Source organism: Bombyx mori, chromosome 2 (genome assembly GCF_030269925.1).
Source record: "Bombyx mori chromosome 2, ASM3026992v2".
NCBI classification, from domain to species: Eukaryota; Metazoa; Arthropoda; class Insecta; order Lepidoptera; family Bombycidae; genus Bombyx; species Bombyx mori.
In genome coordinates, this window is record NC_085108.1 from 5380810 (window position 1) to 5398533 (window position 17724).

Here is a 17724-nt window from a genome sequence, read left to right on the forward strand (position 1 = left end):
TTCCTGTTGTAGAATCCCACGTAGCCTATTTTCAGTAACATAATTAGGTTCCAGGAGTTGTGACGATCGCGGCAGCGGCTCAAGAGATGGTTGCGGTTGCAATTTCGGCGGCGACTTCTGAGATGATTGCGTTGCTGCTTTCTGTGATGGCTTTGGCGGTAATTTCTGCTGCTGTTTCTGCAGTGGCCTCTGCGATGGTTTCGGTGATGATTTCGTGGGCCTTTTGCGGACAGTGACATTGGATTGTCCCTGTACATCCTCTTCTTGACTTTTTGTGTCCGAGTATGGAGTCGAACGCACAGGAGTGTTAATGTTGCCAGTTTTTGGCTCCTTGCTGCAGCATTCAGGACACTTCCATGACGCTTTATGTTTAGCGTCCATTAGCTCATAATCAAAGGAGGCAACATTTGCACAAACAAGGTCATATTTAGCCTTACATCTGCAGCATCCAAGACAAGGGTCGCCGCCGAGAACATCACGACATCCAGAACATTCATCAATCGATGCCATTGCGGTTAGGTTGTTTGAAAATAACAATATATAAGAAAAGAAAAAAGAAAAGAAGAACCCAAAAAGTCAATGTCAATAGTGAGATTCGAACCGGCGCCACACCGCGCACAATTGTACGACCCGGCCGTTTCTAAATATGGGCTATTAGTATATTACAAATTACGGTGAAAAACAGTTCTATTAGTGGCAAGTTTATACGCAGAAATAATGCAGTGACAAGGTAGATTTAAAAATTTAGTAATTTGCAATATCACTTTGTTTGAGTCTCACTCTTCCACTGATTCCAATCAATCACCACTATTATCTTGCACACAAATGTTAAAGTCAGCCACAATTCATCAATTTATTTAACAATAGACACAGTTTCAAAGCTTGATATTACACCGTTTACACAAACATCCAAGTCTAGGATAAGTGAATTGAAAATTTTAAAGTGTTCTATGATTGTTCTAAGTGTTCCGTTAAATATTTCTCATATAGAATGTCCACAATTCTTCTTTTCTTCAAATTCGACTTGCGGAAAGTATTCGGCGATAAGCAAATTTCGTCTTCATCAAGTATTGTAGGTATATAAATTAAGAATAAGCAGTGAATTAATTTAGTGCGTAGCCGTTTTTCTCGATGTGAGTATTTATTTCCAGGTATCTCAAGCACATACCGTACTGGATGGAATAATTTTAAACGGTTATTTATAAATGTTGTTAACTTATTGTAATGATTATACGTGCGCGCGCTAAGAGACGTCCGTACAGGTCAATTCACAATTCACTTTTTTTATCTTATAAAAATATTGTCTTGGCTGGCGATATAAACATTGATATTTTCGAGAAAAATATCGATTCGCGTTCTCACGACTATCTCACGTTGCTAACTTATCACGGAATGTTACCTGCACACGAACTCCCGACCAGATTAAATCGATCATGCCTTGACCATATTATTTTAAAATCAGAAAACCATGCTTGTTGTTTGGTTGCTGATACGTCACTGACCGACCACGACACGACACTTCTATTTCTTCATACCTCAAGCCAGTATAATAATTTAACTCAAAATAATAAAACAAGAAAATTTATTGACTATGACAAAATTAATGAAAAATTACTTCAAATTGATTTTTCCCTTTTATACAACTCCACTGACGCTAACGTAGCTACTAATTATTTTATTAACACTCTTAATACCATAATTCTTGAAAACACGAGTCTAAAAGTTGTACCACATCGCAAAAGGCTCAGAAAATTGTGGATGACTCCGGGGCTTCTGAGATGCCTCCGAAACCGGGACAACTTACACAAAAAATTGAAAAAATATCCTAACAATGAAGTTCTTCAATTAACTTTTAAAAGATATAGGAACTACTGTACATCACTTTTAAAAAGCGCTAAGAGCAATTATGATAGGGCCCAAATAAAAAATGCTCAAAACAATAATAAGAAGCTTTGGGAAACGATTAAAACTATAACACATACCAAAAAACAAAATACCCATGCGAACGACCTTCTCACACACGCAGGACCCGCAAACTCTATTAATACGGTCAACCATTACTTTGCCAATATCGGTAGTTCACTAGCTCTAAATATTCATGCAAAAAAAACACACTCAAAAGTACCTATATTGTTTTCTCATTTAAGAACTTTTGCTATGCTGGAAACTCACCAATCCGAGATAGAAACCCTAATAAATAGCCTCAGAACAGACTGTGCCACTGGATCGGATAATATCTCTGGGATAATTCTAAAAAAAATTTAAACACATCCTTCTAGCTCCAGTTACGTTTTTATGTAATCTGGCTATTTCTACTGGAGTCTTTCCCGACGTTTTTAAGCTTGCAGTAGTTCATCCGATCTATAAGAGTACGGGGGACCGACGTCTGCCGAACAATTACATACCTATTTCTATTCTGCCAACCCTCTCAAAAATTCTGGAAAAAATTATGAACCATAGACTCATAAAATTTTTAGACAAATACAACCTTCTCTCCCCCTCTCAATATGGTTTCCGCTCTGGTATATCGACTAGCGATGCAGTTTTAAACTTAACTAATGAAATTGTCACAAAACTAGATAAAAAGAACAAAGTAATTGGTATATTCTTGGACTTAGCTAAAGCCTTCGACACGATTTCTATCCCAACTCTCATAACTAAGCTTGAAGCCGTTGGGCTGAGAGGCAATCAGCTTTCTCTTTTCAGGAGTTACCTTACGGGCAGACGACAATGTGTCAAAATCAGTGACGAACTCCCTATAGCATATGGAGTGCCACAGGGCAGTATTCTCGGCCCTACCCTATTTTTAATATATATAAATGACCTATGTCAACTAAATATCACAAACGGGTCTATTTACACCTATGCTGACGATACTGCTCTCGTATTTCATGGCAGTTCTTGGGAGGCAGCTTTTAGTTTTGCTCAATGTGGCCTGAACACCGTAACTGACTGGCTGTCTAAAAATCTACTGACACTGAACGTGGATAAAACTAAGTACGTCACTTTTTCCCTGTCTACGCGTGGTAAAATATCATCTTCGCCTTTTCCACTTATAGCCCACTCCTGTAACGCTCTTGGACAAACTGCCCGCGGTTGCCCCTCCCTTGCCAGGACAAATTGCATTAGGTATCTGGGTATACAGATCGATGACCTATTATCCTTTCATTCCCATATTGACGTTCTGTCGTCCAGATTACGCAAACTCACTTACATTTTTAAAAATCTGCGTCATGTTACCGACAGGAACGTACTTACACTCGTTTATTTAGCGCTCTGTCGATCAGTCACTCAGTACTGCATAGTGGCATGGGGCGGGTCTTCCAAAACACACTTTTTAAAACTTGAACGTGCCCTAGAGATGTATTTTAAAAGTTGGATGGCGGCTCCCTTGTAGGTTTCCTACAAATGATCTTTACAAAACCTGTAAAGTCCTTTCTGTCCGTAAATTATTTATTCTTAATTTTATTATGACTACACACTCGAAAACTCCATACGATCCGACATTGCTGGTAAGTCAGCGGCGCGGGCATGGTGTGCGTCCCACAACACTTGTTTCTACATCGTTAGCTCAACGCTTTTATGGCTTCCTAAGTAGCTTCATATACAATAAAATCAATAAGCTGATCAATATATACCCCATGACACAGACCCAATGCAAACATGCACTAACAAATTGGCTTCACGACCTAGACTACGAGCAAACAGAGAATTTACTCCAGACTGTGAAGTAATCTGCTTTTTGTTTTCGAGCCCAATTAAGCAAATAATTATTTATACCTATGTATAATAGCCGGCAAACTTCTTGAGCATTTGTTGACGTAGTGGGGGTAAGTTTGCGCATGGTACACTCACGTGCAAAAACATTATTTACTCTGCGTCATAATGCTATTAAATTATTAAAATCAACATATGTATTTATTTATATATTTATTAGAACATCAACAAAAAATATAGGTTAATAATTGTAATAATTTAATCTTGGGGTAAAATAGATACATATTCCTTCTATTAAGTCAAAACTAGAGCTGTTGCCAGGTCTTCGTTCAGTTGAAGCGAAGCTGGTATTTGTAATTTTTTTTTCGTTATCATAATCTTAACCATTATCATCATCACTGTTTTCATCACCCGAGTCGCCATCATCGTGATAAGTCGACATAGGGCTCATCGGTGTAGTTTACGACTCGGTCGGTTCGATCTTCTTTTTTGTCTATAATTAATTATTTTTTGAAGATATTCGATTCGTAGTAATCGAATGTTACTTTTTTCAATTACCAGCTTCCGATTATTTTCTGTTTTTTTTTTCCATCTGAAGCCTAGCTCTTTCATAATTCGTCGTAAGCTTCATTCCGAGCCATTAAAATGTATATCTTCTTTAAAATTTTCGAAGCCTTTCTACGGTACGGAGTTTCGCTGCTTGTTATGTAGTTATTATGATTACATCTTTTTATTACAGATTGAACGAAACTATCCATTCCGGTAACTTTCTTCTTCCCTGGTCTTTTCTTACCCGGAGTCCCAAGCACGACGAGCAAGCCAGAGCCTTTAGCTTCGTTAATAATGCACCTAACAGTACTCACTGATGTTTTTGTTGCTTCCGAAGTCTGTTTTACTTTTTCCATAATATTATTCTTCCCCTGTTTTATAATGAAGCAATATACGTCGTACACAATTTTTCTACCCTTTCTTTTGAATACTACACCAGTCTGTCGCGGCATAGTGTATTTTTGATAAAAAATCAACAAACACTCAACAAATAGCAATGGCAACAAAGTCAACAAGCAATTATAACAAATAACTTAACGATTAATAACGATAGACTTTTCACTGTACGCAAGCGTACTTTTGGGAGCAAGCGGAACGAGGGCGCGGTGCGGGACGCAAGGTTCGACTGATCTACCAATAACGCGCTCGATACGATTTCCCCTGCCGTCGCGCCTCACCCTCACCACCAAAGTGATCTAAAATTCGGTTCTGCGCAGTCAAGGTCATTTGCTCACGATGTTTGCCGGTTACTATAATAGTAATAATAAACACGCATAGATGCAGATACTCACACATACACAATACAACATGCATGCGCGCACACGCCCACATATACACACACTCACACACACACACACACACACACCAACACACACCCACACACACACATACATACACACACACACACACACACACGCGCGCGCGCGCACACACACACACACCCACACACAACCCAAATACACACACATTCACACACGCACACACACGTAAAATGACCTTAAAATATAACACCTAATGATCTCTCAACACTAGTCCGCAGCATCTGTTCACGACTTAACCTAACCTAATCTATCTTAAGAAGGAGGGAGCCTGGAGATCAGTAATACAGGTCTTTGAACCTAGTACAGACTTCAGCTCTTTCAAAGGCTTACAAAATAAATTATAAGGTTAATTTATTTCCATTTCAATTTGTATGTACCTTGTACCTTTAAGAGAGAAATAAATAAATTATTATTATTATTATTATTAATTATATTGACATTATCCATTATCTATATATTAATACGAAAAGTAAAAACTTTGTATCCCTTTTTACGAAAATTGCGCGGACGGAGGAGTATGAAATTTTCCACGCTTATAGAGAATATAGAGAAGGAGTGCAGAATGTTAATATATTTTTTAATTATGCATAAAAAATACATGAAATCAATAAATTAAAATATTACACACACTACGCACACATTACACACGTATTTGACGCACACACGCACACATACTATTTGTTTATTGTCAAACTTTTCTTATTATTCATAGTCTGTGTTCAAATTGAAAATAGGTTAAATATTGTTTGTATTTATTAATATTTACCTAAAGTGTAGTCTTAGCGAAATCTGTGATTATAGGAGTATAATATAACTATATAAATATAAAAATATATATAAAAATAACTGGTGGTAGGACCTCTTGTGAGTCCGCGCGGGTAGGTACCACCGCCCTGCCTATTTCTGCCGTGAAGCAGTAATGCGTTTCGGTTCGAAGGGTGGGATAGCCGTTGTAACTATACTGAGATCTTAGAACTTATATCTCAAGGTGGGTGGCGCATTTACTTTGTAGATGTCCATGGGCTCCAGTAACCACTTAATATCAGGTGGGCTCGTCGACCCATCTAAGCAATAAAAAAAATAATAATAATAATAGTCTTTGACAATAGAGTCATAATAGTGTACAAACTTATAATTTCAATTAATTATAGTCGAATTTCGACTACCGTGGGACCACTAGTATCATTAACAACCCAGTTGCGTGTCCTAAAAGCCGGCTTCTGCGAGCATTCGTATGTAAAACAACATAGCTTGCTTAGAAAAAATTGTTAGGCGGTTACTAATTACACGGGAAATTAATTACTTTCATGTTTTCTGTGAATTTGCTCGATAAGATAACTAAGTTTACAAATAGAACGGTTCGTGTCGCGCAAAAATGTAGTCGAATCTATATTTTTAATTTTTTAATGACGTCGACAAGTGACGAACTAGATTCCTGTGCTACCTATGAAGTAAGGTGGTAGGTAGGTGGAGTAGGAATGGTGTCTACTATTTAAATTTCCTACTTTATCGGCACTGCTTCACGGCAGAAATAGGCAGGGTTGTGGTAGCTACCCGTTCGGACTCACAAGACGTCCTACCACCTTTTTTTTTATTTTTTTTATTGCTTAGATGGGTGGACGAGCTCACAGTCCACCTGGTGTTAAGTGGTTACTGGAGCCCATAGACATCCACAACGTAAATGCGCCACCCACCTTGAGATACAAGTTCTAAGGTCTCAAGTATAGTTACAACGGCTGCCTCACCCTTCAAACCGAAACGCATTACTGCTTCACGGCAGAAATAGGCATGGTGGTGGTAACCACCCGCGCGGACTCACAAGAGGTCCTACCACCAGTAATTACGCAAATTATAATTTTGAGGGCTTGATTTTTATTAAACGATGTTATTCCTACACCGTGTTTGTCCGCTGACGCGAATATGTTCTCTCAAGACCATCAGCTTAGGTAGGATATAAAAAAGTCAATCTAAAGTCAAATAATCAAAGGGGTATGGTCTCGACGAATGTAAATCTCTAGAAATCTCTAGAACAACTTCCATTGGGGTAGTGTCAATTTTGAAAATGCTTCTACTGTGTTCCAGGCATCCAGCACGCTATAGGAGGCCTAGCGTCGAAGCCCGAACGCGATCTACTCATGCAGGACTTCATGACCGTCGAGACGACGAATTTCCCCCACGAGGGATCGAACCACACGCCCGCCCATCACTATTCCGAGTTCAAATTCAAAACGTACGCGCCGATCGCGTTCCGTTACTTCAGAGATTTGTTTGGGATACAGCCGGACGATTTTTTGGTGAGTTTTTGTTTTTTTAACATATTTTAGGGAAGAGCACCAACTCGAAAACACTTAAAGAAACGTAACCGTTAGAAGTCGTCGTGGCCTGAAGGATAAGACGTCCGGTGCATTCGTGTTTGAGCGATGCAACGGTGTTCGAATCCCGCCGGCGGGTGCCAATTTTTCTAATGAAATACGTACTGAACAAATGTTCACGTTTGACTTCCACGGTGAAGGAATAACATCGTGTTATAAAAATCAAACCCGCAAAATTATAATTTGTGTAATTACTGGTGGTAGGACCTCTAGTGAGTCCGCACGGGTAGGTAACACCGCCCTGCCTATTTCGGCTGTGAAGCAGTAAGGCGTTTCGGTTTGAAGGGTGGGGCAGCCGTTGTAACGATACTTGAGACTTTAGAACTTATATCTCAAGGTGGGTGGCGGCATTTACGTTGTAGATGTCTATGGGCTCCAATAACCACTGAACACCAGGTGTGCTGTGAACTCGTCCACCCACCTAAGCAATAAAAAGAAAACACTAGGGAAAGCCCGATAGACGTCATTACGGATCCTCCCGATCAATTAACGGTGATTTTAGGTACCTCAAGCACCGGTCACCGTTCTCGTTAAACCTGTCGCTTGCAACTAAGGGTTTGGCGATGAAACTAACTCATAGACACAGTCCACTGAGTTTCTCGTCGGATCTCCTCAGTGGGCCGCGTCTCCGATCCGGTGGTAGATTCTGTGAAGCACTGCTCTTGTTAGCAACACTTCCGGTATGAGCTCACCTACACGCCAAGGTAACGCTGATATAGCCTCTCAAGGTTATCAGCATAGGTAGGAAAGAAAAATGGAAGCTCGTTTTCGTAAAATAAAAATAACTTAAATAACTTTTGTTTTCGTAGATGTCAATGTGCAGCGCACCACTCCGCGAGCTCAGCAACCCTGGCGCTTCAGGCAGCATCTTCTATCTGACGAACGACGATGAGTTCATCATAAAGACGGTACAGCACAAGGAGGGGGAGTTTCTGCAGAAACTACTGCCTGGATACTACTTGAACCTCGATCAGGCAAGGAAAGAATCGATATTAATTATTAAAAACTACTATTTTAAAAAAAACTAACAAAATACGCTTTTATAGAAAATACAACAAAAAAAATCAATTTTCAATATTATCGATTTCGATATTATCAAACTAGCCTTTCTACTCATATATCTGTTCATAAAATATTTATAACTACTGATACCATGCACCCTACGCTTTTTTTTACAATAAAATCATTTTCCTTACACTATTTTTAATTAAAAATTTATTAAAATTTATTTTCTATTTTTTTGTTGGATTTTATATAAAAGCGTATTTGTTTAGTTGTTTAAAGTATTATTTATTTTTCCGTTTTTTGTTGAATTTCAATGTTTTCAATTTTCTTTTTTTTTTAATATTGTATTATCATTGGTCCTTAATAAGTATGCCAAATTTCGACTTAATCCGACGTTTTGAAGAGGGTCAGGGAAAGTCATGTTTTTTTTGTTTTTTTTTTTATTGCTTAGATGGGTGGATTGAGGAAAGGGATTGCATTTATGCTTCAATTATATTACAAAACGGCTGTCTCTCTTCAAGCCTGAACGCATGACTGGTTTATTGCAGGAAGAGGCAGGATTTCAGTACTTACCCATATTCAATGCCTCGTCCCAACGATTACCTCTAGTAAAAATATTCACATTTACCTTTCAGAACCCCCGCACGTTATTACCAAAGTTCTTCGGCCTCTATTGCTATCAGTGTAACAGCAAAAACGTGCGTCTGGTCGCCATGAACAATCTGTTGCCTTCGTCGATCAAAATGCACCAGAAATACGACCTCAAAGGGTCCACGTACAAACGTAAGGTATGTTGAATGCGTTAGCCCACAGACGCAGCCCACTGAGTTTCTCGCCGGATCTTCTCAGTGGGTCGCGTTCCCGATCCGGTGGTAGATTCTGCGAAGCACGGGTCTCGCTAGGGTTCGTGTTAGCAACGTCGTCAGGTTGGAGACCCGCGAGCTCATCTACTAGTTAAGGTTACGCTGAAATAGCCTCTCAAGGCTCTCAGCTTCGGTAGGAAAAAAAATTGAATGTGTGACGTTAATGTATGAACCGGTGATGAAAGTCAGAGGTGGCTTTTAGCTAAGGCGCTGAAGGTGTGGTCGCAGCTTGTCTTGGCACTTTCAATGACCCTGTAACATTTTTGTCTGTTTCGTTTTGACCACTCCCCTACTAGGACGCTAGGGGCATTGGTAGGCAACCTTGTCAACCAAAAAAGCCAAATGTAGATAACAACACACAATCGGAATTTATATATTAATACGCGAAGCAAAAACTTTGTACCCCTTTTTACTCCGAAAATTACGCGGACTAATTTACTAAAAAGTACGCGTTTTGAGAGAGAATCATCAGTAAATTTGTCAAAGATAAATAGTATATACAAATATATGTGTTTAGATAAATTCAGTGTTTCCGGTATGAGGACACGTGTGATGATATACAAGAAAAACCGTTGAATGTCTGTGTGTGTAGGTGTATTTAACTCAAAAAATCATATTTATATTAATTCAAAGCAAATTTTTTGTTTACTTTTTTACGTGATAACGTTTTCTTAATCGATGAACATCGGTTATCGTTCCCGTCGAACCCGTCGCTTGCGACGAAGGGCTCGACGAGTAAATTAACCCACCGACACAGCCCACTGAATTTCTCGCCTGATCTTCTCAGTGGGTCGCGTTTCCGATCCGGTGGTAGATTCTGCGAAGCACGGCCATCACGAAGCACAGCAAAATCTGTTGCACGCACGAAAAAGTGTCACGTGAAAGCGAGAGCGCGGTACAAGCGATAGAGTGGCACAATCGGCCCAAGCGTTGGCTTGTGACACATACATAACTCTTCTCGCGTGACGTCAGAGCTAGCAGTATAGTTCTGCTACTGACGTCATCAATTAAAACTATCGTCCGTAAACCAACTTTACAGACAAGTGACAACCCTATTTTTTTTTGTAATAACTTTAATTAATATAAACGTTCACACAGGCAAGCAAAACAGAACGACAGAAAACCTCACCGACCTACAAGGATCTCGACTTCATGGAGCATCACAACGAGGGGATATTTCTGGAAGCGGACACGTACACGGCTTTGATAAAAACGATGCAGCGTGATTGTCGTGTATTGGAGAGCTTCAAGGTAAATTAATAAGTATATGCCGCAGAATGGGTTGATATCTTTATTATTTCTTGACATAGTGGGTAGTCGTGCAAAGAGATTGAGCTTTACGAATCAATGTGACAGACTTTTTGGCGGGAACGCGAGGAGTGAAGTTGTGTGTTTTGTTTTATTTTGTCTATTTAGTGTTTCTTCAGGTTTAAATGTGTAATAACGGTGGCTTATTAACTGTTTAGTATCTGTGAAAGTGCACAAATGTGGGAAAATCAAACAAAGCCGCTGAAAGTCACTTCTCGGGATCCTCCAAAAAGTTCACTGAAAAAGTCTCAGTAAATGACCACCATTTTACTGAGATTATATTTTATACCCCCCCTAGGCCTATGTCTATAATAGACAAACAAACAAAAACTAATAATAATAAATTAAAAAAAAAAATCCATAAAAAATTAATTAATATTAATACCACTACTTACTTAAAACATAGTAAAAAAAAGAAATAATAATTGTATATGTAAAAAAAATGTTTTTGTCTGAATAAAGGCTTTACTATTATTATTATTATTATATTTTATACCATGTCATCTCATCTCATTTCATTTCACTTCATTTCATGCCATAATTCATATTAATCAAGTTAATTTCATTTCATATTATCATTTTTCATGAAAATTATGAACATATATTAAATAAGACTTGACCTAAAGGTCTTAGCTACCAGGTCATAAAATCCCTTAAAAAAAACAATATGACAGTTCTGAGACGTCTTCACTCTTCCAAAGTGAGCCGATGTTTGACGAGTAATTGCGGCTCGCATCCTCTAGATGGCGCGCTTTTGCTTCGTTTCTCATGTCAATGCCGCCGCCCAACTGGAAACATAAGTTCCTATCAGTGTTAATAGTATAACTGATGCTCCAACCTTCAAACCGAAACGCGTTACTGCTTCACGGCAGAAATAGGGTGGGGCTACCTCCCCGTGTGGATTACTCCTCCCCCACTCATAAGACGTCCTACCAACAGTAAGATATATCGTTGTTAATAAGTTTCAAATGCGATAATGGAGATTTTGACGCGCAGACTTTGTTTACACCACGTGTGACGTCATATGGGGGCAATCTCTAAACTATTACATATCTCGATACCAACTTGAATAACAGATGTCACGACTATAGTTTCAAGAATAGCTTACCTTAGCTATTACAAATGCCAATGCCTTACAGAGATAGCTTTAGTAAGTAACTACCTGTATCCGTTCGCTTCGCTGGGCAATTTAAAATTAACATTTATTATCTCTCACCCACCCCCACAAAGATTCTCATCATTAACGCCCCCGCAACTGGTGTAGGGAGTCCAACACTCATATAAATATTATCCTATCCATTAAGTACATGTATTTTCTACATGGATACCAAGTTTCAAGTCAATCGGATGCACGGTTCAGTAGTTATAACGGAACATCCGTAAAAACCACAGTAGATTTATATACTAGTATAGATATGGTTGAGTAGTTTTTTTTTTTAATTCGTATTCGTTGGTGAGTAATGGTAATTTTGGATCATAGATCATGGACTACTCCCTCCTGGTCGGCATACATAACTTAGATGACGCCCAGCGCGAGAAGAACGAAGCCAGGAAACTGACGGAATCCGGTCAGAGCGATGGTGAGGATAACGAAGGGGAGACCAAGAGAACTGGACTCAATCGAACGAGGTTAGTAACATAGTCATTAGTAGTTAATGTGGGGAATAGACGACAGTAGATATAGTATATATATATATATAGTTGCTTGAAAGGCAAACGTGACTAAGCGACAATAACTGCTTTGTACATAAATGATAGGCAATAACCGTATTCGATGCGCAAAAAATATGCATTTCTAGGTCTATTAAAATCATTTCAATCCTACAGCTAGATTCTTTAAAATAGAATTTTTTTCAGGTATTTCAACTTTAAATTAGTCTAGTGTAAAGTTCCCGCATTGTTGCTTAGTCACGTTTGCCTTTCAAGCGTCGATATACAGATATGTCCTATACATAAGCTTTATATATCGAGGGGTGAAAGGTTATCTATTGGTTTTAGCGACATTTTTGCAACTTTCCCGGAGAGCCATTTAAAGTTTAAAATTAGGAAAAAATATTAAGACAAAAAACTGGAGATTTTTATCTCGGTATACAATTAAATATTTTTTTAACGTGACAACGTCTTATATTTCGATGGAGCCGGCTGCACGCACGAAAAAACATGACTCTTGCGGCGTTACCTCGCTCTGAGGCGTTCCATTTAAGGCTTGAAGTGCAAGCGAGAGCGCGCAACGAGCGACAAAGAGGCACAATCGGCCTCCGCGTTCGGCAGCGTTCGACATATGTCTCTCTCGTACTTGAGTGAGCGATGCATCCGCGTGGACAGCTGCTATACAATAATACCTTTACATGTTTTCGTCAAGTATGAAAGTTCAATGAAAAGTGAATGTGGTGTCAATTGTTTATAGCAACGATAATTGTTGGAGTGCTCTGAGGAATTGTTCGTGATGATACCGGCATCTCGTTTTTACCATAGCACCGCCCGCCACCGGAGTAGAGTTCATCCATATTACCTGGAGCTACTGCGGTCATCCACAGTGCGTTTCCAGAGGTCTTTTTTGCCACGTACCATCCGGCTATGGAATGAGCTCCCCTCCACGGTGTTTCCCGAGCGCTATGACATGTCCTTCTTCAAACGAGGCTTATGGAGAGTATTAAGCGGCAGGCAGCGGCTTGGCTCTGTCCCTGGCGTTGCTGAAGTCCATGGGCGACAGTAATCACTCATCATCAGGTGGGCCGTATGCTCGTCTGCCTACAAGGGCAATAAAATAAAAATAAAAAGTGATAATTGCAAAATGAAACCATTGCATCAGTATTTTCTTATGATGTTGTCACGTTTAACTATCGTCAGTAAACCGACTTTACAGACAACCGATTTTTTTTATATATTTCGAACACAATTTTCAGATCCGAAGCCAGGGAGGATTTCGGGATCCAAGTTAAAAGGACACAGTATGATAATTCAATATGCTTCGATGATATTATTTAATAACGAATGAGATGATGCGTTCCGTTCTAACATCTAACTGTCTTGATTCATACTTAACGTATTCTTTGTTCTTAACGCCTTGTGCATGTGATCGGTTTTTGTATGTATGCGTGTTTAACAACAAGATTTTGTCCGTGAGTTTGTATCGGAGAAATTATTAATAATTGTGAATAACAAAAAAAAAAAATTTTTTTTTTATAACATTGTGGGTAGTTAGTAACATGCATGTTTTATTGTTATCCTTTTTAAAATGTACCTTAATGTGTTGTGGTAAGGTTTCGTTTTGAATACCTTGTAACATTTTCGTTGCATCGTGTGGGTAGTTATTATAGATTATAATGAAGTCGGTGTACGTTGTGTTTGTTCTTAAAATATGTTAGATAATTTAAATTATATTTAAGACTCGCCCGAGCCCGGACGGTTCCGTCTCCCGAATCCTGATCACGCAGGAGCCAGTCATCGTCGTCGCCCTAGACACGTCCCTACGGATCCATCAGATCCAATAACCCTTGCATTAGACGCCTTCCGATCTAACACTAGGAGCAGAGACCCCGGTAACCGTACTCGTCGAACTCGGCAAAGAGTTCGACGTGCAACCTAACCTAAGCATCAGCCCAAATTGGTGGTAGGACCTCTTGAGAGTCCGCGCGGCTAGGTATAACCACCCTGCTTATTTCTGCCGTGAAGCAGTAATGCGTTTCGGTTTGAAGAGTGGGGCGGCCGTTGTAACTATACCTGAGACCTTAGAACTTTTGTCTCAAGGTGGGTGGCGCATTTACGTTGCAGGTGTCTATGGGCTCCAGTAACCACTTAACACCAGGTGGGCTGTGAGCTCGTCCACCCATCTAAGCAATAAAAAATAAAAAAGCCCATTGAGTATCTCGCCGGATGTTCTCAGCGGGTAGCAATTTCGATCCGGTAGTAGATTCACTCGCGAAGCAGCTGCTCTTGAGTTGTTAGGTCTCCCTTGGAGGCGCTCGGGTAGCTGTTAGCAAATCCCACCCCTTCTGGCTGAGCCCTTGCTCGCCCACCTGCCCTTGTGAAACTGGAAAGGCCTCAAGGACACCAGTAAACTCTCAATCAGAAAAAAACGGTTCTGTCGCTTGATCCGTCGTAGTTTATATCACTAAGCCATATTCATATATAATGTTTGCTCCGACGGAATAGAGGTTTAGACGTGACGTCTCGTTATGTATATTCGTGTTGTCGTATTCATGGTTTTATATAATCACTTAACAACAGACGGGTCGATATCCTTTCGAATACACGCTAAAACTAATAATATCTTATATTAAATGGCTAATGGCCTTATATTAAATATTAGTATTAGCACACTGACTGCCACCGGTGACCTATGCGGCGCACTGAAGTAATCATATCGATTTCTGTTACTGAGGCGCTTGGATTGTCTAACTTTGCATTATTTTGGTTGTTAATGTGTGTTTTAAAAATTAGGTTACCACAAGCACCGGTAACCGTCCTCGTCGAATCTGTCGCTTGACCCGACGAAGTGCTCGACGAGCGAATTAACCCATAGACACAGCCCGCTGAGTTTCTTGCCGGATCTTCTTATTGGGTCACGCTTCTTGGATGTTATTATACTTGTGAAGAAATATTAAATTATATAAGAAACTAGCTGTACCCGTCCGCTTCGCTGGGCATTTAAAATTAACATTATTATTTCTCACCTTCCCCACAAAGATTCTCATCATGAACGCCCCCGCAACTGGTGTAGGGAGTCCAACACTCATATAAATATTAGCCTACCCATTAAGTACATGTATTTTCGACATGGATACCAAGTTTAAAGTCAATCGGATGCATGGTTCAGTAGTTATAACGGAACATCCGTAAAAACCACTGTAGATTTATATATTAGTATAGATATTAATTATCTGTTACCGTTTATGTATATAGGTCTGTGTGTTTCCAGATCGATAAACCGACAGCGTCTGGTCGCGCACTCGACAGCCATGGAGAGCATACAGGCGGAAAGCGAGCCCATAGATGAGGAGGAAGATGTCCCGTGAGTACTCTACTTTATTTTATTTTTTCCTACCTAAGCTGATAGCCTTGAGAGACTATTTCAGCGTAACCTTGACTAATAGGTGAACTCACGGGGATTAAACGTGACGTTGCTAACACGAACCCTAGCAAGAGCAGTGCTTCGCAGAATCTACCACCGGATCGGAAACCTGACCCACTGAGAAAATCCGGCGAGAAACTCAGTGGGCTATGTCTATGGGTTAATTCGCTCGTCGAGCCCTTCGTCGCAAGCGGGTCGTCGACGGGTTCGACGAGAACGATGACCGGTGCTTGAGGTACCTAATAGCACCGTTAGTGGATCCGTAATGACGTGTTTAGGGCGACGTCATCTGTTTATAAACCATTCGGTCCACAGGATCGGGTATGATATAGATAATAAATACCGTGGACCGCCAAGAGAACAAACAAATCTGTCCTCGAGCAACTTCGTATAGAAACGAGACTGTCGACGATTTGCTACCAGAAGGTTCTTGGTTACTTTGGTCATATTGCTCGGCGGCTACCAGACAACCTTGAAAGATTGATTGTGGTGGGCAAGGTAGAAGGGAAAAGACCCGCCGGCCGGCCACCAAACCGTTGGTCGGATCAGATAACTGCGCTCACAGGACTCTCTGTTGCGAACGCCCTGAGAGAAGCCGAAAACCGAAGCAAATGGAAGCTGAGAGTACAAAGAGCCACGAAGGGCTTTCAAGGACACGACCTTCAGCAATGAAGTATTCGACTAAGAAGAGAAGAAGAGAAATGCACACAAATCAGGCTAATGTTTGATATAAGAATCGAGTCTGCGTGTGTAGCGCAACTGTCGCGGGCGCTATCTACCGCGCCACCCAGTCAGTCCCGAGCCTCGGTTGGTTGAGACTTTTTGGCGGGAAGGAAGCGAAGAGTGAAGTTATGATAACATTTGTTTTATTTTGTCTGTTCAGTGTTTCTTCGGGTTTAAATGTGTAATAACGGTGGCTTATTAATTGTTTAGTATCTGTGAAAGTGCACAAATGTGGAAAAATCAAACAAAGCCGCTGAAAGTCACTTCTCGGGATCCTCCAAAAAGTCAACTGGAAATGTTTCAGTAAATGACCACCATTTTACTGAGATTATATTTCATTCCATATCATATCATATATCATCTCATCTCATTACATTACATGCCATGTTTCATATTAATCCAATTCATATTATCGTTTTAAAATAAGACTTGACCTAAAGGTCTTGGTTACCAGGCCATCAAATCACTTTAGAAAAAAAATCGGTTGGTTGACCTGGACATACCAGCTCGCGAGGACGTCATCTCGATACAGTTTCCCCATTACAAGCGATTCGATTCATTCGATTTAATATCGATTCGACAACACACCAGGTCCGGCGGCATCCCGGCCCGGAACGCGCGTGGCGAGCGTCTGCTGCTGTTCCTGGGCATCATCGACATACTCCAGTCGTATCGTCTCCGGAAGAAGCTCGAGCACACTTGGAAGAGCATGATACACGATGGCGTGAGTACTCGACCGTTTTTGTAGTGCTTTGTGTGAACAATAACGAGACTGCAACCTCATGTCTCATGCCTCATGGCGGCATTCACGTTGTGAACTCTTCTTTTTTTTTTTATTACTTAGATGGGTGGACTAGCTCACAGCCCACCTGGAGTTAAGTGGTTACTGGAGCCCATAGACATCTACGACGTAAATGCGCCACCCACCTTGAGACATAAGTTCTATGGTCTCAAGTATAGTTACAACCGCTTCCCCGCTCTCCAAACCGAAACGCATTACTGCTTTATCTGCTCGCGACTTCACAGAAATGACATCGTATATAAAATATAGGGCTGTACAACTGAACGCTAATTACTGATCTATACTAATATATAAATCTACAGTAGTTTTTACGGATGTTCCGTTATAACTACTGAACCATGCATCCGATTGCCTTGAAACTTGGTATCCATGTAGATAATGTAGAAAATACATGTACTTAAATGGATAGGCTAATATTTATATGAGTGTTCGACTCCCTACACCAGTTGCGGGGGCGTTAATGATGAGAATCTTTGTGGGGGGGGGGGGA

The 17724-nt window shown here is 40.3% G+C and overlaps 1 protein-coding gene across 20 annotated transcripts in view; it reads left to right on the plus strand.

Annotated features, from left to right (window-relative positions):
- The window catches only part of LOC101747094 (phosphatidylinositol 4-phosphate 5-kinase type-1 alpha), a 98697-nt gene that overhangs the window by 43263 nt on the left and 37710 nt on the right, over positions 1-17724 (plus strand). For 15 of the 20 annotated variants that reach the window (XM_062672753.1, XM_062672782.1, XM_062672789.1 and 12 more), the window contains 8 exons: positions 7170-7381; positions 8269-8433; positions 9100-9252; positions 10426-10578; positions 12116-12264; positions 13542-13586; positions 15557-15649; positions 17024-17156. In XM_062672753.1, coding sequence (XP_062528737.1) covers positions 7170-7381; positions 8269-8433; positions 9100-9252; positions 10426-10578; positions 12116-12264; positions 13542-13586; positions 15557-15649; positions 17024-17156 — 1103 coding nt within the window. The remainder of the gene's footprint in view (positions 1-7169; positions 7382-8268; positions 8434-9099; positions 9253-10425; positions 10579-12115; positions 12265-13541; positions 13587-15556; positions 15650-17023; positions 17157-17724) is intronic. The other 5 variants (XM_062672793.1, XM_062672778.1, XM_062672783.1 and 2 more) reach the window with 1 other exon arrangement.